The sequence below is a fragment of the Neolamprologus multifasciatus genome, chromosome 1 (genome assembly GCF_963576455.1).
Source record: "Neolamprologus multifasciatus chromosome 1, fNeoMul1.2, whole genome shotgun sequence".
Classification (NCBI taxonomy): Eukaryota; Metazoa; Chordata; class Actinopteri; order Cichliformes; family Cichlidae; genus Neolamprologus; species Neolamprologus multifasciatus.
In genome coordinates, this window is record NC_140439.1 from 25,697,261 (window position 1) to 25,717,325 (window position 20,065).

General features: G+C 40.1%; 1 protein-coding gene across 2 annotated transcripts in view; it reads right to left on the bottom strand.

Moving 5' to 3' along the window:
- kif26ba (kinesin family member 26Ba) overlaps positions 1–20,065 on the bottom strand; it is a 104,483-nt gene that overhangs the window by 69,516 nt on the left and 14,902 nt on the right. For both annotated transcript variants that reach the window (XM_085168164.1, XM_085168157.1), the window contains exon 3: positions 5,017–5,685. In XM_085168164.1, the coding sequence (XP_085024290.1) occupies positions 5,017–5,685 (669 nt within the window). The remainder of the gene's footprint in view (positions 1–5,016; positions 5,686–20,065) is intronic.

Consider the following 20,065-nt stretch of genomic DNA (forward strand, 5'->3'; position numbering starts at 1 on the left):
TTTCCTACTGAAGCACCATTACTGCAGACGCCTCGCCAGAAACACACAGGCTCACTAGGATTTTACAATTCCCAGCGCACATACTAATTCATATACAGAATACAGAATGAGATCATGTAAAGAAGTTCCTACACATCTACACAGAGCTTCAAAATACGCCGTTTGCACACAATGATGTGCAAGTATGCATGCTGGCTGACACACACTTATGGCCCAAACCCTTTGCACACACAACAAGGCACACTCACACACAAATATACTCAAAAATGTATCTAAATGCAAATTACAAAACAGACAAAAAGTAGCCTGAAGGGAATGTATGTGGTAAACACTTTTAAAGGAATTAAATTTTGGACACCCAGGATTAGCATTACCAATTTAGCATCTGACCCATTGTCAAGTACGTTATAATCTTAAGCAATGTCCATATTTTCTTTCCTGAATTTTATGATATCACTATGAAGTGGTAAAATGAAATGTGCATCTGAACCAAAATGTTTTTTATAAGATTACAGGGATCTTTATCTCTGACCACCAAAATCGAATCCGTTCATGGTTCAGTCGAAGTGAACGTTTGTGAACAGTTTCTAGACTTTCCTTTGTTCAGGCAGCTTTCAAAGGACTGAGATGTGCATACACATGAATGGAGAAACAACAAAAGTGACGCAGGCACATAAAAAGCAAAACACCTTTCTGCTTTCATGCTGGCTAAGTTGAAATCAAAGAAAATTTTCTAAGTGGAGCACATTCAAAAAAGCAACATGAAACAATGAAACTATGAAATGATGTGTAAAATTGAGGTAGCGGATGAAAAAGTGATGCAAACTGCCCTGAACACCATGTTTGAACAGTTTATTGAACATAAAGATGGTGTATAAATGTACATATGATGTGAAATATCTGATTTCACAGTCTCACAATAGTGAATAATTCTTCCAAAGACTCCTGGATCGTTATCTAGATCAACTCAAAAACATTAATGACTTCTTCTTTGACCCTGCGATAGACTGGCGACCTGTCCGGGGTTTACCCCGCCTCTCGCCCTAATACAGCTGGGATAGGCTCCAGCCCACCCTGATAAGGATGAGCAGAAGAGAATAGATGGCTAGACGGACTTCTAGGTTGAGCCAAGCCCCAGGGCTCGCAAAATTTCAAAATCCCTGGTAGCAAAATTTATTTTGGTAGCCCAAAATAAATTTAAGTATCCCTGTCCGAAGGGGCAAAATTTATTTTGGTAGCCCAAAATAAATTTAAGTATCCCTGCCCGAAGGGGCAAAATTTATTTTGGTAGCCCAAAATAAATTTAAGTATCCCGAGCAATTTTTTGATTGATGTTTTGTTTCCTGTTTTGTTTCCTTTACAGTATTATACATTAAAGTATAATATTGTAAAGGAAACAAAACATTAATCAAAAAAATTGTTGAAACACAAATTACAACATTGTATAAAAATTACAATCATCAACTCAAATACTTGGTTCTAATTGAACAGAAATTTCTATGAACTTGTAAGAACTGTGTAGGACATGAATCAGTCTTTGTCAGATCCTGAATTTGAAATTTCCACTGAAGTCACGGGTAAGAGGCAAGTGGAACCAAGATCTAGGCCATTTGCTTTTTGAAGTTTGCAAAGACTGCTAAATTTTGCCAGTGGTATTTCACTCTTTGCAACATAGTACGCTGTTCTAAACAGATTTTCAGGTTTATTTTTAGTATGTTATTTGCAATTGGTGTTTGTTCTGGGAAAGATATTGCAGACTGAGCAATAATGCATTCCTTGCATTTCTCATGGGTTCTAATGGGGGCCTTTCTTAAAATGACTGGTCCCAGTAACAAAGGCGCTTGTCGACTCAGAAATCGAGGGAAAACCAACAACACACCGGCAGAACATTATGTTATTTACACGGGTGCACAGAAGTGGTCCGCATGTGCGCATTCGCTGTCAAAACAAAAGACGCGCACCAGATAAGAAGTTGCAGCGCGCGTTTGCGTCCATATAAAAGGCACTAGAGTGGGATTTTCACGGCACATTCTGCACCACCTCTCTGTGCGTTCATCATTTGTTTGAAGCCAGCTCACCTCCTGCAACCACTTTTCCGAGAATACGCGCTTCTTTTGTGGTTCGGACTCCTGACATTTCTTTGGAGGCGGAGGAACACCAAAGTAATTGCTTAAAGGAGCTTCTTCGACATCTTTAAGAGTTCTAAACAAATGTCTGTCCTCCTCCAGAAAATCTTTGTACGCAAACACTTTTGTGCGCGTTTTTTATTTTGACAGCGAATGCGCACCTGCGGACCACTTATGTGCAGCCCTGGTTATTTAGCTTGTCATATTGCAGCCACAGAAATTCTTTTGTCCATGAAACCATAAAGCTGCACTTTCTTTTTGCCTTATAGTCTGATTTGTCATAACTTTTCCGTTTTGCGGTAAGCTTTTCTTTGGCTGTCACTTCTTCACCCTGACCTGTCTTATTTGGCTCAGCAGAACTAAAATATATATCCTGCTGCTTTTACACACTCACTCACATAACGCTCAGCGATTCTCTGCGCGATCAACCTCTCACATGTTTAAGCTGCGGGAGATTTCACTTGTCATGTTTGCATAGTAAGCTAACGATTGATAAGATGTCAGAGGAATTTGTGCGCAAATTATCGTCACTCACCAATCAGTGCTGTCGCTCTCTATACACAGTTCGCGCGATTGCAAAGTGAAAGCAAAAAACAAGCGCAAATTCAAATGCGATTTCAATATGTCACATATTGACAGTGGCTCACCGATGCCAATGACATAATTACCCAGCTACATTTCCGAAAGAATGCAAAAGCATTTACATATATTTTTCCTTCCTATGACAGCCCGACGGGCAGGGCAGAGATAGATTTTGGTAGCCCGACGGGAAAAATCGCTAGCCCTGGGACGTCGGGCTAGCGATTTTGCGAGCCCTGAGCCCCCACATGTGCTGGAATCTTCATGCATAACTTTCTGCACAAACCTGCTAACAGACAGACAAACCTAAACCTCATAACCTAAAAAAAAATTAATGCCTTTTTATTTTCTGAGAAAATGAAATTTAGCAAAAGAGAAACGCTCTTTCAAATCTGAACTCTTTGACTGTAATTCCCACAAAGACATACCAGAATACGTAAAAAAGCCTGCAAACCTAATTTATTCTGACCGGTAGAACATGATAACGAAACAATTCAAGAGAGTGTACAAAGTCATTTCCATCTATCACTCTATCTCTCTGTATCTGATTCTAGTCGTGGGTTGAATAAAAAAAAATGTAAAAGCAGATGGGATAACAGCAAGATAGAAGAGCGGATGAATATGAAGCAGACAAAGTGTGAGAACGGCAGGAGAGATAATAGAGGCGAAGTAAGGGGAGAGTAAGTGTGAAAGAAAATGAATGAGAATGAAAGAGTGAAGAGGGACTGGGGGTGTATGACATAGAGTCCCCGGAGTCCTAATTATCACTGTATGAATTATTACATCTGTATAACACGTTCATGTTAACACACACATGCACACACACACACACACCTCTGGATTTCCCCTGGAGTCTCAGCACCACTGCCTCTCTCCACACACCTCTAGACCACTGTTCACCTAAGGCGATTTCTCCCTCCTACCATCCTCCTTTTTTTGTGAAGATGTGCTTCTTCTCTTCCTGTATCCTCCTAAAACATTTTCTTTTATCTCTATTTTCCACTTTTGAATCTTGAATCTTGCTTGGTGCTAACTTAATGCTTAATATCAACATGTTTTGCTTCCCTCTTGTCTCCTTAGTAAGGAGATGGCGGGGAGTGGTCTGTGGTGCCACTGCAGGGGAGACGGACGCACCTGAGTGGCATCGGCAACCACGCCTCGCCTGCTTAAAGTGTGGGCTAACTCTTGTCATGATTGTTGTTGTTGGTGTTTGTGTGTTCGGCTGGTGGCTGAAAAGCTCCAGCCATGTGGAAACGACAACCGTTGATGAAAGCGAGTCAATAAAGATGCTGAAAAGCATGAACTTGTCATCGGGTCCGCCCTGGTTTGTTTACAGCTACCGTTTGTCTTTGCAAATATGGACTAAATAAATAAATAAATATTCTTCTTATTTACAATCTCTTTGTTTGGGAATGGCAATGCTTTGAAAAACATAAAGTATAATGTTGTCATCTGAGATGCTGAGAGGCCAAATCACTCTAACCAACGTCAGATAAAATATGTGTGAGCTGGGTTCTTTGAGCTGAGGACAGTGAGAAAATCTAAACAGAAGTAGCCTCGATAGAGACACAATAAACATAGATGTAAACACCAATGTGCCCCAGCAGTCCAGTTCATGTGATCATATCAGCTAGGACGCATCTCAAAACCAAGTGTGGATAGGGTCTCTGTGCTCGGGTCAGACTGAGATATGATCAACAAATATTCCAGAAACTGAGTGGTAAGGATTTTAAAGTATTTCTTATTTCTTTCTGAATTTCTTTTAACATCACACAGTGTGTTTGGTTCCTATCTCTCCTTCTCTCCTTAGCATGCATGTATCCCACTCAGGAGGTATGTGTCACAGCTGAAAAATGTCTTTTTAGAGCATATTGAGGCCTGACAGCAAAAATCTCTATAAAAAAGTAAATTTTTAACAGTATCTACATCCCAGGCATAACATTTTTTGTGTTTGCTAGACAGTCAGCCATATATTTATTATAATGGAGGATTAAACTTTTAGTTTAAATTGTCCTTAGCTCTTTCTAAAGTACAAGAACAAACATTTCACGTAAGTTACGGATGTTAAGTCAAACCTGCAAAATGACCAGTGTAAATGTACCGAACTTCTGCCTAATCTGTCAGACACACATATAGAGACTAGTCATCTTGTCTGTCATCATTTGATTATATAATGATATAGTTCTGCTGTTTCCATGGTAATATTTTCAATGCACTTGTGGGAAGAATCGGTCCAGATAGTCCAAGATACACACACACACAGACACATACGTTCCCACCGCCAAAATACACACATCTATAGGTGTTTTACCTGATATGGATAGAGTGTGACTCCTCCATTCGTTCTGTTCAGGTGCTGATGTGCCTGCAGAGCTGCCGTGCTCAGTACTGCTCCAGTCCCATTATTACTGCTGCTACCCCCATTATTTCCAGGGCTGTTTACTCCAGTCACTGGCTGCTGCTGACCACCAGATGTCTTTCCTGAACTAGGGGACCCGTTTCTTCTGTCCACTCCACCTCCGAGGCCCAGAGAGCTGGGCTTGGACCCCAGTCTATGCCCTGCACCTTGAGATTGCGGACTGCATGATCCATGGCTAGGGCTTGGTGTTGGGGTCTGGCTGGGAACCGGAGAAGGGGATTGAGAGGATGTGTGGGCAGGCTGAGAAGCAGCAGCAGCAGCTGAGGGGGAGGAAGAGGAAGGGAGAAAAGGAGGCCATTCACGTGACAGAGGCCCTCCTGGTGCTCCTGATGACGGACCCGGAGGTGCTTGAGACCCATATCGTCCACTCAGGGCTGGAGGGGAAGAGGCTGGAGATAAATCCCACTGGTCGAGAGTCAGAACCATCCGCACAGCTTCCTGTTTGAGCTGAGTAAGGTGGGTGGCGCAGACATCGCATCGACTGTCACGCTCGTTCCACGCCCGGCGAGAACTGTTGGGCACCTGAAGTTTATCGTGGAGAAGGAGCGAGAATGAGGGATCCTGGAAGGAGGTACAGAAAAACAAAAGGAAACATTTAGACTCATGACTGAAGGTTTGAATGACAGCAAAATGAACAAGAACAGCTGGGAGTGATATATGTTAAGAAAACCTTTAAGATAATGAAGGATAAGACAGGAGGAAATCATAGCCATGTTGAACAAGTCTTTACTATGAATATTTATAGAAAAACCAAGCATGTTATTCAGCCACAGGGAAGGAGTGTAGTAAGACAGACACACCAAGTGAACAAACAAGTACACACAAAAACACAGACAGACACACACTATGTCCTCGGGGTCTAAAGGATAAAAGTATGACAGAAGCTAGCAGCAAAAAGTTGTCTCATACAGGAATGAAAGCAACTGACCTTATGCGACCCCCCCCCCCCCTTTTTTTTCTTTCTTTTACTGAATTTTACTAGTTCAGTCTGATGTGTATGTTGTAAGTGAAATGCATAATGTGACTTTGCACCTTTGAATCATCTGTTTGTTTATTTTTCTCTTTTATATCCTTTATATCTCTCTTTTTAAACTTTTTTCCGGTTACTCTTTGTGGATGCGTGTGTGAGAACAATTATTGTGTGCAGAATCACGATATTCATCCAATCTCTGTGGACTTATCTGTGCCTTTGTGCATAGATATTTGTATATTAAAAGGTGCGTGTTGAGCCTGTATATGTTTTTCCAGACTAATTGGAACCACTTGGATAGAGCAAAGCCACTTTAAATCTCCTGCCATGACTCTTTGGACTTAATATCAAAGTTAACAAGCACACGCACACCCTGATACAGATCTGCATCTAAACCTCATTTGACCCTGGTAATTTTTTTTTATTTTTTAGGTTTTCCATAAAGCATTAAGGTCTTTATCTTGCAAAGGTCATTAAATAGAAATGGCTTTTCCTCATAAAATTTAGCTTTGCTTAGGACCCTTGAGACTGATGGTAGGATTCAAATGACTGTGATTTTGTGAGCTTATTATTCACCCAAATGCAGGTGTGGTGTACATGTCTTCTTCAGAGCTCTGTAATTCAATTAAACACCTGTGGTAGATGGTGCTACAAAGTGCAACCTTCCTGCTTTCAACTAGCCCACCTCTTGTGTAACAGGATGCACATCCTCGTTCCCTTTTCTGTCTAAGTGATAGTTACAGACTGAGTGCATGGTTAAATGTAAAAACCATCTCATGGCATTTTAACTTAGAAAAGATTGAATAAGAACCGAGAGCATCACTTCTCTGCTATTTTATGTGTCTCTGGATGTACTCTACCATGCACCCTAACATGAATCTTTTCTAAAGGATGCTATTACCAAGCACTGCAGCATCTCAGAGCCATTGCTTTCAAATCTCGCCTTTGGTAAAGATTCGTACAGCTGTTTAAATAACACAAGACACAGTAATGTATGCGCAAACACTTCAGTCTCAACAGTTGGGACCTTTGTCTGAACATCACAGTACATCATGCCAAGAAGATGTGTATGCACAGTATTTACCAAAGAGATGAGGGGGCACTCTTTGTTTACTGAAGTTTAATCAATACATGAGTTGTGGAGATGCAGAATTTCTATGTCCATGTGTATATGTGCATCCAATCAATATTCATGCGATGGATATCTCTCAGCAGATTTAGACATTAAGATTGAGACAGATGATTGATAGAGAAGATATAAAAACACGCAGAACAACCCTTCTGGATCTATCAAGCCGCTCAATACATCATACTCGTGTTATTAACAGTTAATGGGCTGTTTATCACATTACTGACAAATAATACTGCTTTAACACAAAGGCTTCCCAACTGTATATCTGTGTGTGTGGTCAGCTTCTTTGTGTTATGGGGTGGCTGCGTGCAGGCAGGAGAAGGACCCAAAGTGCAGACTCCGGAGACAAAACTTAAACTCAAAAACCGCTTTAATCTTAAACTCAAATAACATAACAGGGAAAAACAAAATAAACTTACACCGAAGGAATGAAAAAACACACAGCTAACTAAACGGTAGATCGCGACAATGACAAACTGAAACACAGGGCTTAAATACATAGAGGGAGCAATCAGGGAATGGACAACAGGAGGGAAACACAGCTGGGGCAAATCAGAACTGACGAGACAAGGAAGCGTAAACTGAACACACTGAGAAGAGACAGAAACCTTCAAAGTAAAACAGGAAACACAAAACACAGACTGAACAAAAGACACAGACTCACATGCAGGCACTACAACAGAGGGAACAGAGACGTGGGACCAGGGCAGACACAGACTGGACACGGGGATACAGCAGACAGGGGAGACAGCAACCAAGGATTACACAGAGACATAAACCATAAGACAGAACTCTATCAAAGAAACCAAAGACTAGAAATGATAAATAATATAATCAACTCAAAAGCCCTGGGTCAACGACCCAGGCATCCTAACACTTTGGTGGCTCTTATTATGCTAATAACATAATAGAAGCCTATTAGAAAAAGGAAAAAAAAAAACAGTAAATGTAACATCCTATCTGCCACACCTAATAAGCCTCTCTCAATGACAAGCTTGTAGCTTTACAATCAATACACTGTATGTATGTATGTGTGTGTGTTTGCGTGTGTGTTCATTTTAAAGCACAACGTACCCTCTCAATGTGAGAACTGCCTGCTTGACTATGTCAACAAACCACTAGACCACAAGATACACACACACACACACGGCATGAGTTCAAATCCTGCTGAGTATGTGAGCGTGTGCATGTGTGTTTATGGATAAAGGGTAACTTGTTCTTGTGAAAACTAAGCAGCATAATGAACAGAACATGCTGTTAAACATACACATACCCACACATGGAGTAATAGCATTATACAAACATACTCCTGCCTGACGTGAGACAATAATAGCACACTTCAAGCGGCAATAAATAGACTACTGGAGTGAGACTGTAAGGAGAAAGTTGAGGTGAAGCCTAACAGTAAATACAACTTCTTCTTGTTGGCTGCTTCCTATAGGGATTGCCACAGCAGCTCAGCCATGTCACCCTATCCCTTCTGAAGTATCCTCTTCCATCACATAAACCCTCTGCATGTCCTCCTTCGCTACATCCATGAATCCTCTCTGTGGTCTTCCTCTTTTCCTCCTGCCTGGCAGCTCAATATTCAACATCCTTTGCCTGGTATATATTCGCCAAATCAAACATGTAAATCATCAATGAGATTTATAAATACAGTTGACAGTTTTAATTTTCTTTTTCTTTGCATGGGAAGTGCTTTGGCTGAAGGGGGAAAGCATTAATAATTAGGGATGGGTATCGTTTAGGTTTTATCCCATACCGGTGCCGGTGCTTAAACGGTGCTCAAACCGGTGCTTAAAGAATGGAAAACACAAAATTGGTCCAAAAACCTCTCATGTTCAGCTGTTTTTTTGTAAAAAGATAACAATGTTAGCCTTTTCTGCAGCTATGGGGCATATATGGTATCACTCTGGGCTGGAAGCAGTGCTTAAACAATGGAAAAAACACAAACTTTGTCCAAAAACCTCTGATGTTTAGCTGTTTTCCACTTTTTCTTTGGTCATTTTAGCCTTTTTGGCCAGGGTGAAGGGAGTATCTGCCATCAAACAAGAAGACAGCCGCATGTAGCTATGATGATGTTTGCTAGTTCACCTTACTGCATTAATGTAATAAAGTGGTTAGCCTACTCAGCGTAAATTACACATGAACAACATTAAGCTACTCACGCAGAGAAGAACGGCTGCTGCTGCCATCATCATCCGTCATCATTTCTGCTACACTGGCAGGGCTAGGGGCCAGGACTCTACTCTTCGGGTTTTTGGGGGATGTTGCTAACTCTTGGTCCGAAAACAGGCACCACACTGGCAGTAGATGTGCATGGTGTGAGGTCTCGCAGCAAGCTATCAAATACGGCGCATTTCTCGGCTTTAAAAAAAACGCAATGGTCGCCAGGTGTTTCATCAGATTTGAGGTGTTACTTCCTTTGACAGTATCACAGTTAGGGATGGGTATCGAAAACCGGTTCTTGTTGAGAACCGGTTCCCAGTATTTCAATTCCTTGGAATTGTTTGCCATTTTTGCAAACGATTCCCTTATCGATTCCAGTCGCCCCGAATGATGTCACCACGTTGCGGAGCGTCATTTACCTGGCAGGAAACACGGCTCCTAAGCGGCTCAAACGCTCAAAAGTTTGGTTTTGCTTTACGAGAATGGATGACAACAGGGCAACTTGCAATACTTGCAAAGTAGATATTTCATTTAAGGGAGGAAACACTACAAATATACAAAAGCATTTGCTCACAAAACACACGATGACCTTAAATGAATGTCGTGTTTTTAATTCCGCTCCGGACTCGTGAATCTCAACCCAGCAGCAGCGGTAACGTTTGCACGTCCTCTCCCGTTAATGCGGCAGGTAAATAATCAACTAACAGTGCATATTATGTTAGCACGATCTGCCTTATTACAAAACCTGCCATTACTGTGCATTTAGATGACCATGATGAGAGAGACAGACAGAGTCTGGCTCAGATGCTGGCAGTTCTCACTGCAGTCTACCGTTAGCGTCTCCTTTCAGGCTAGGATAGACGAATGTCACCGAGCAGTGACTAAGTTTGTGGTCAAAGGTTTGCACCCATTCGCCACAGCAGATGATTTTCGGTAAGTGAATGTGTTTAATTGTAGGCAGGGACATTACTGGATATTCTTGTGTAATTGCTACAGAATAATTGATGTTATACTTTGTTATTGCTACAGAAGAATATTTATTTTATTATTTTACATTTATAATTTTTTTTTCCTGGGGACCCTGTGACACCCCATTGAAGAGCCGTAGGCTGTGGATCTCTTAAGATCTCACTGTTGGGTTTGTAAGGCCATGTTACTCCTAAATTTCTATCTTGTTCAAAGAGAAGATATAAAACAAAGTTCTAAGCTATTAGACCTTAGTGTTCTCCTTTTTTAAAAAGAATCGATAAGAGAATCGATAAAGAATCGAATCGTTAAACAGAATCGAAAATGGAATCGGAATCGTGAAAATCTTATCAATACCCATCCCTAATCACAATATAAGCTTAAAGCACTTGTTGCAAGCTGCTGAGTTTGCATCTTTTGCTGTGAAGTACAGCCAGACTTTTGACCGCTTTGCCTTGGGCATTTTTAATCTGTAGCTCTGCTCTAAAAGAACATACGTACCTGGACCCGCCTACTATCCTCGGAAACGTAAAATGATTGGCTAGAATCTAAAGTGTATCATTCCATACCAGTTGGTGGTGGTAATGCACCTTTCAGTTGTTTGCCAACCGCCAATACAAATGTAAGGAAGAAGAAAGTGTATCACAGCTCAGGAAAAAAAAGCACCGAAATAAAGCACCGAAATAAAGCACCGAAATGTTCGCTGCTTTTCGGTCTGGTTACTACCGTTTATATCAGAACCGGTGCCATGATACCGGTACCCATCCCTAGTAATAATGATTAATAGTCATAAAAATTCTAACATTAGGTATTGTTAATGTAGTGGCTTATGGTTTCAAATTACATTACTTTTATTAATGCTTATGTAAGAACCCTAAATTCTCCCTGTGCAGCTCAAATTTTCACTCTAGACAGAGTCTATTTCTCTTCATCCCTGAGTTCATCACCAAAAGGACTTTTTGGTAAATGGCAGAAAACTGCTGTACTCTCAAACTTATTGTAGATGTCCAAGAAAAGTGTAATGCCATGTCAATGTCAAATAGCGTTGGCCACTGAGTTAGTCAGCACAAAGCAATAAAAGAAGACAAAGAATGACAAACTCAAAATGAATAGGAGATAATTATCGAGCATTTAAACACATTTAAGTAAAAACATGCGTGAAATGGGATAGGGATGACTCTAGAATGGAAATTCTCATTTCTTATATATGTTATAAGTAATATCTTCCCATTACAGCCTTTACATAAACATTCTAATTATTGTGACCAGACCAGACTGTTCGTGTTAGTTATAAAATATGATTGAGGGAGACAGATAAAATAAACCACTATGAACAAATTGTGAAGCATTCTTCTCATCAGTGCCAAAACAATAACCCCGCTTTCCGCTTTTCCTGTTTGTACTGAGTTGGAAAAGTCCTATCTTTGCCAAAAATTGGCAAAAAGGGAACATTTAATCTCTTTTGGCATCTTTTGACCCTTCTCTATCACCCTGTCACACATGCACACACTTAACTGTGAGAGCACAGCAGACAAGCGACTAAAGCAGCATTAAAGTGGACACGGTGTATGGTCCTTGAGATGAGGGTCTTGTTGTTCCCAATTAGCTAAGATTTGAGAAGCAGCCAAGCTGCCTGACTGAAAAAAAGGAGAGCTGTGGTTTCTGAGGGGGAAGATGGGGAGGGGGGGGATGAAAAAACAGACAGCTTTTGCAAACGCTGACCATGAACACAACACCTTGTACACACAAAATGCAAATGTGCTTTCTGTGCCTGCTCGATGACCCCATTTCTGCATTTTTCCCCTACTAATACTTCATTTTTTTGTTATATTCAGCTCATCTTTCATTAGAACAGCATAACTTTGAACTGAGTTAAGTATCTTACCAGACAAGGTAGGCTCTATTCATAGGAAATTTTGAATTCAGGCTGAAAACAGAACCTATGGATATAGAGGAAGCAGCTGCCAGCTGCATGGCAACGGGTCAGCAGGAGAAGAGCATCCCTACTTCAAGAAGTGACAAATGGGACAAGGACGCTGCCATGTGCAGCATTATTGATGAACTAGCATAGTTTAATATTATGTTCTTATGTTGTACCATTTACCAATTCCACCAATATGAAACACCCTGCAGATTAACAGAGATTTTTAGTGTTTTGCACAGTTTGATAATAACTTCTCGCTGTGAACTGTCATATTCTCTGCTCTCCTCACTTCCCCTCCTTCTTTCATCACACCTATTCATCTCCTCAAACCATCTCTTCACCTCTGACTTCATCAGTATTCTGTGAGTGACTCAATCACTCGCAGCATCACAGATAGTCTATATGTGTGTGTGAGTGTGATTCATTTCCTCCTACATGGGAGACAAGCGCATCCTCGGCTCTACGCTGCAAAGATGGAGTGACAGAATAAGGGAAAAGCAGAGAGAGATGGCGATTGAGTCCAACGTAACTGAAAAGTGACCTCAGCAACTCTTAGTGGCTGACAGACAGTGTGTTTGACTGTGTGCGTTTTTATCTGTGTGTGTGGGTGGATGAGTGCAGACTGGACACAGAAGGATGCTATTACTGAGATTTGATGAAAAGAGACAGCTCGCCCTCACTGTTTGTGTGTGTGTGTGTCTGTGAGTGTGCAGGAGGTAAAGGATTCAGGAAAATAGGCTGTCAAGCTCAACAAGACACATCCCTTTCATAAGCACACACACACACACATACATGGAAAAAATACTCTTTCCACCACTGACTATGAGACAACACTTTGACCCACCTCCTTTACTGTATTCCTATTTTCTGTCTGTAACTGATTCCACTTCTATATTTAGCATCAGTTCATAGCATCATATCACATTCAAAACTAAGAAAACAGAAAAGGTGGGAAGAGAAGACAGAAAGAAAACTGACTGACGTGTATTATATGTGTAGTCTTTATTGTTGTTTGCCAGTTTATTCTGGAGAATGTATGTAATCAGTTCCATATGAGTGACAAAGCAGAATAAGTATTTCCTTCCCATGCCTTCACTCATCCCTCTGCTCATCCATTTCTCCACTATTTGCTCCTGTATTTACCCTATCACAGACACACAGGCACTTCTCAGCAGGTCTGGAATCAGTGAATTCATGCAGAAGAGATGCAGACGGTCTCTTGCACCTGCTCTGACAACACGGGAGCATACGCATTATATAAGCTCATATACTTCTATGTAAGCACACACACAAATAATGTAAACTAGCAAAGACATGGAGCAGATACGAGACTGATAAAAACATTATAAATTTCAACTCTGTTGGCAGCCCATGATCGCAGTTATGATGGAGACTGTGTGCATGTGTGTGAATGATTGAGTCTGATGTCTTCACAGGATGAAGGTCAATAACACACAGGTTATAAATGACATCACACACATCAAACCCATGGATAGGCACATATACGGTATATTTACCCAATGTTGCAGTGACCAAGGTCAAGCACAGGTCTCACACACCATTACGTCTAAAACATATACCATCTTTTTTCTCTCTTGTACACATACAGACACTCTCCGGACACTTGTTCAACTACTCATTAATGCAAGTATGTAAACAGCCAGTAACATGGTGGGAACTTACTGCATTTAGGCAGATTAGGTAAGTATGAACTGCTGAAGTTCAAACTGAGCATCCTAATGGGGAAGAAAGGTTATTTGAGTGACTTTGAATGTGCTAGATGGGCTGGGCTGAGTATTTCAGAAACTGCTGATCCTCCGAGTGGGTTTCTGCACAACCATGTCTGGGGTTTACAGAAAACGGTCCAATAAAGAGACAATATCCAGCGAGTGGCAGTCTCTGAGGACTGTTTCCAGCACCTTGTTGAATCTATGCTATGAAGAATTAAGGCAGTCCTGAAGGTAAAGAAGGTAAAAAGGTAAAGTATACCTTAAAAAAGTGTGCACTGAGTATGTTTGTGTTACATACAGAAAGGTATCACACTCCAAAATTATACAGTTGAATAGTAGTTCAAATTCATAGCTTCACTGTAAGGAGAAATTTTTTTTTTTTATAAAAACAACAACAAAGAAGCTGAACCAAAGCTGCTGAAACTGTATTTTTTACCTAACTTATACCAAGAAACATTAAAGAATCAATCAGTGGTCAATGTAAATGTCAGTATGGATCATCATCATGGACCAAAACGCAAGATACAAAACATACAAGTGGAAGAAAATCCCCAAATTTCAGAAATATCAAGTGGGGACAGGAGAAAAAGACAACTTCCAAAAAGCAAATTAAATCCAAATTTAAGAGAACAAAACAAGACAGAAGTGAAAACCAAACAAACCAATAAACAAAAACAAAGAGGAGTGGAAATCCATTTGAGAAAATCACTGGAAATGACTAAAAACCAGAACTTAAACAGATAACGGAACACAAGGCAAAGTAAAAAAAGAAAAAGTAACGGATAGAAAATGATAGAAACAGAAATTCTAAATCAAGACAAAGAAAATATTATTGATGTCAATAATTAATTTAACTATATGTGATATTGGATTGTATTAATCCTAAAAAATATATATATATACAGCTTAAACGATTATGACACCACTGAGACTTAACTATAAATGTGAGAAGAAAATACACGGGTAAAGTAACAAGAATACTTGTGCAGGGAATACTTCATGATGACAAATAGAGCCTGCGTAAAGAATCCATAAAAAACCACACCAACAATTCAGTGCAGATAGATAAAAACGCTGAAATGCACTACACTTAATAAAAGCTACATTAACTCCTTGTGTTTAAAAGCTACCTAAGTGGAAGATTAGTGTTTTTGTTGCACACATCACAAATAACCCTTAGCAGAAGCTGTTCTTTAATAGCATGTTCGCAAGTGCCATAATATTAAGCAAACCAACCGCTGCTTTTCTCTTTCTTTGTTTCCCCTCTGTGACAAATAACTAAAGAACCCCAGAAGGTTTCCTCTTTCTCGCTCATTTATTACCTCCAGCCCCTCTTCCTCCTCTCTTTCCCTCTCTGAAGTATGTCTCCTTTAATCACCTTTTTAATTGGTCATTCCCTCATATGATCCAATAATGGTAGTAGGAGTTAGATTGGTTAGGACATAACTGTGACCTATTACACTAACACACAAATGCGTACCAGCACATGTCCATAAATCCTGTGAAGCATTCATTTAAATGAACAGACACACAGTTTGCCTGCACACATTTACACACTCGCTTGTGATGTTGACACATGTTAATAACAAAGAGAAATGCATTAGAAAGTTTGTGTTGTCACAGCAGTGTGAAAATTAATTAGCATACGCATGTGCCTACATACTTCTGGTGCAAATTACTTGCTGCAAAATTTTCCTTGATACTTTCGGGGTATTCTTGTTCATTTTTTTATGTGGATGTTTGCGCTGCCCGACTTTTGATTGTATAATGTTAGGGCTTCAAGGCTTCTTACTGTATGACTGACAATTTATATAGTGTTTAATGTCATAAAACATATTCCAGTAGAGTAAAAACTGCAGTGGAAACATAACTTTCAAAAGAAGTAAACACTTTGCAAAATCTTATGTTATGCCAAACTTTCTAAGCAGGTCTTAACAGAATTTTCTCGCAATCCTACATATCCAGTTTTTATGTCTTGGTGACATAAAAAATGTATGTATTAATTTAGAAGATACTTCAAAATAACAGTCCAAAGAAATGCCCAGGTCCATTTAAAGATGGCTGTAGAGTGCCAAGACATGCTTCTAGAACAATCAACCAACCAATCAAAATTTTAAAATATGCATAAAACATCAAATCAAGTTGATGATACAACATGAAATTTAATTTCTGCGCATTTTTCAGTGGAGCACGTGTATATCAGAGTCACCGCCATCATTAGCCCTTTAGTTAGCCAGTGAGTAGTCCCTCTCTGAGAGAAAGAAAGCAGGGTGGGTTCATTCAAAGAGGACAAGCTTTTGATGCTTTTATCTGTTTGTCTTTATGGATGTTTCTTTGAAATCTTACTTTCCTTTGAAATGTTGTGGGCAAACAACTCTCATGAGACAGACCATGTTGATGACACATTTGTGTCTGCAGCCAGCCATTCATGCAGTCACTCTTCGGGATTGACAACCATAATTAATTGGCTGTCTGCATGCTGCCATGAATTAGCTTAGGTTAAGTGCTCATCAGTTACAAAGTTGTTTTTTTCTTCACCCACAAACATATAATGTCCCAAAATAGCCTTGCTTGACCTGCGTGTGTGTGTGTGTATGTGTGTGTAATGTCAATCAAAGAGGATGTAAAATACTGGAAACAGATGCTACAGACAGATGAGATCTCTTTCTCTGTCTGTGTCCTTCTCACACGCAAACAGGACAAGTGTTTATGTGAATTAAAAAAGACATCAATATTTCAGCCCGTCTATCTGTACATCCGCTGTTTGTTATGCATGCTGCCTTCTCATTAACAGCCCGAGCTACAGATCTTGTCCCGGCCTGTACAGAGTTAAGTTTACAGACGGGCTCCCTGCTAGTGTAAATGAGCTAGCTGGCTGGAAGACAGCCTGGTTTTTTTTTATTAGCTGCCCATCCACAACAGTGCCCAGTGCTATAAATGAAATAGCTGTTTAAATTGCTGCCTCTTTTTTTTTTAATGTGAAAGTTACTCGCTGGTGCCTGTTTTTAAATTATCTGGCTATCGATGGTGCTTCCTGACTGTAAATGAACTGCATATAAACTCTGCAGTCTGTTTTTTTAAATTAGTCCACCATCTGCACTGTAAATGAGGTATATGCAAAAATAATCTTCTTCACTGTGCTAGCTAGCTACCAATTAGCTAGTTGTCTGCACCTGAATATAGATGAGGGAACATAGCTAGTTAATTTAGGTGAGAATGTATTCTATGTGAATGCCTGTTTCACATTGGATATCTGCAAGCAAGGCAAAATTTCACACCCCGCTCTGTTCACATCAGAAAGAAATGATTAAACAAACAGAGAACAGGTGTAAACATTGTGGCACACCTCTAGTAGATCTACCACAGCAATGGTGCTCTGTGATAGCTTTGGTCTCCAAACATCTATGTATGGGATGCTCTAAAATAAGCCATCAACCATCAGCCCCAAAAGGATGCCAGGGACGACAGAATTTCCACTTCAATGGGTCAATGCTGTTAGGTAACACAAGGGGATACGTGTACAGCAGCATGAAGGATGTTTTATTGTTGTGACTGATTGGAACTCATCAGAGCTTGACAATAAAATGCCAGGTCTTCACTATCCCTGGTGAGAAATCTCTGATTTTACATTATATTTCTAATATGCTCCATCTTAAGATCAAAAGGATCCAAGCCTTATGACGTGCACTACATAGAGACTGCACAACTATACTTTTTTCCAGCTTCAGTCACTAAGAATATAGGACATTTAAAGGATGTGCTTATGCTTCAGGAGCCACACAGCAAATCCTTTTCTTTCTTTTCTCTGTTCTGTTTTCACCCTTTCCAGGCATGGGGTTACACCTTGTCTTGATTAGTTGTACAAATGTGTCTGACTGAGCACAAAATAAAGTATTTGCTCATAATTGTTTATTCTCCTCTTTTTGTCCTCCACCTAGTTTTTAACTGTCTTTCCCCAAGCTCTTCATCCCATCCTCTTGCGGCCTCTCTTTCCTTTCCCCTCTCTTCTGAATCCCTTTCTTTTGCCCCCTCTCTCTCTCTGTGACAGTGATAAATTGCCCGTCGGGTTGGGTAATCCATCTTGCCGTATCCCACACGTGAATACACACTCTCCGACGCCCTCTCGCTCCTCCTCTGCTCCCCTCTTTTCCTCCACTTTTCCTATCCATCCGTTCTTTCCCCCCTAGTAGCCTTTCATTCCAAGGTTAGTGAAGCACCGGAGGAGCTGAAGGTAAAGATCTGCCCGATAACCTCCATTTATACCTTTACACAATATGTGCACACACATGAGAAAAACAGGTAAACACATGTGTTTCGCAGGCAAATGATACAATATATAAAGTCACATCACCAGTGGATGGCATGAGTTTTCCTCTCTAATAGTGTGGCAGAAAGGCAGTATATCAAGTCATGTATTATGAACAATCAAGACTTTAATTACTATCCTTTTTTAAATAAAAAAAATTCGCACATCTTGAATGTTAGAAGTGTGATTAGCAGGTCTTCAGTCAGTATTGTCAATTTTTAGTTACAGAGCTCCAGACTATCACTCAGCTGCCCCTAATTTCAGACGAAGTAAAGTGGTGATAACTAGGGTGTCCTGGTGACCTGATAGTGAGTTCATATGTACCATTTAGCCCAGTTGCAACATCTTTGGTTTCATGTCATTCATGTCACCCCCTCCCTTTTACCCTCTATTTTTGGTGTTCCTCCTCTACAAAAACAGCACAAAAAAGGCCAAGTGGAAAATTGCCTACATGACTAATAGTCTGCAGCTGTGCAAGTAGCTCTGTTAAGTTCTTATTAGACACAAGGAATTAAGAGAAACACTAATATCAGGATGAATAAAAATAGACTGATTTTAAGAACCATTTTCAGCTTTTTTCTTTCTTTAGCACAATATATTATATAAAGCACATCTAAGGATGTTGTTACAATTTGCAAAGGACTGACACATATGCAGGTTTGACAATCACCTAAGCTGGAGGTTCATGTGTCTGTACTATAATTTTCTGAAACTGATAATCCAACATTAATATGTCTCACTGTCTCTGCTTCTCTTGTATTAATTAACTATTATACAACTATCTTTGGCACTCTTCAACAACACTGCGAACATCTCCCTGGAGAGGCAGTTTTTGTAGATCTGTTTTCCCTGAGCTGGATATATCCTACAAACTACAAAGGATTTTGAGAACACATAAACCAGCTGCTTTACAGGTTACCCTCTGCAGACATGGCAATACCTCTATATACCGGTGAAGACATTTCATTGTGGAAAATATATCTAACTAGTGATTATATATTTCACTCAGGACCAACCAACTCATTTGTTAAAATATTTCTGTTTAACAATATGGAAAAACAAGAACACATTTTAAACAGCTAAAATTGTTAGAAATGTTTTTGGTAGAAAAAGCTAACTGCACTTTGAACAACAAATAATGCAGAAAGATTAAGCCAGTTTGTTAGTTTACTCAGCTTTATAATCATATATATCATATATATCAATCAGCCTGCTAACGCTATTTAATATGCCAATATTCACGAAAGTCAACTGAGTGTGCTTGCTCTTCTCCAGGCTTCATGCTCGCACAGTAGCACTCATTCATACACTTCTGCAAAGCAAAGCACAGTGCTACACTGTTGCCCAACGAGGTCCTCAAAGGGAACAGCTGGGGCTGGAGAGCTTTGCTCAAGAGCACAGTTGTTACTGAGAGTGGGAAGACTTCATCCGCATTTCACAAGGTCACCAAACCTGAATTCGTAATGACAACCATTCAGTCACAAGGCTGTAATATGAACAGCTGAACTACTCTTGCCCAACCAGATACGATCAATCAGAGATGAAACAAGGAGTAAAATAAGAACTGGAGAGATATGTGAGGGTAAAGATTAAAAAGGGAGAACCCTGCTTTTCTATGGCAGCCCTGTCCCTTTTTCTGACAATGTATGTAGGTAGACGTACAGTCAATAGCAGATAACAGTAAACAACAACAACAACCAGAACAACCTCTCTAAACCGAGCCTACAGCCTCCATCTGCTCAAG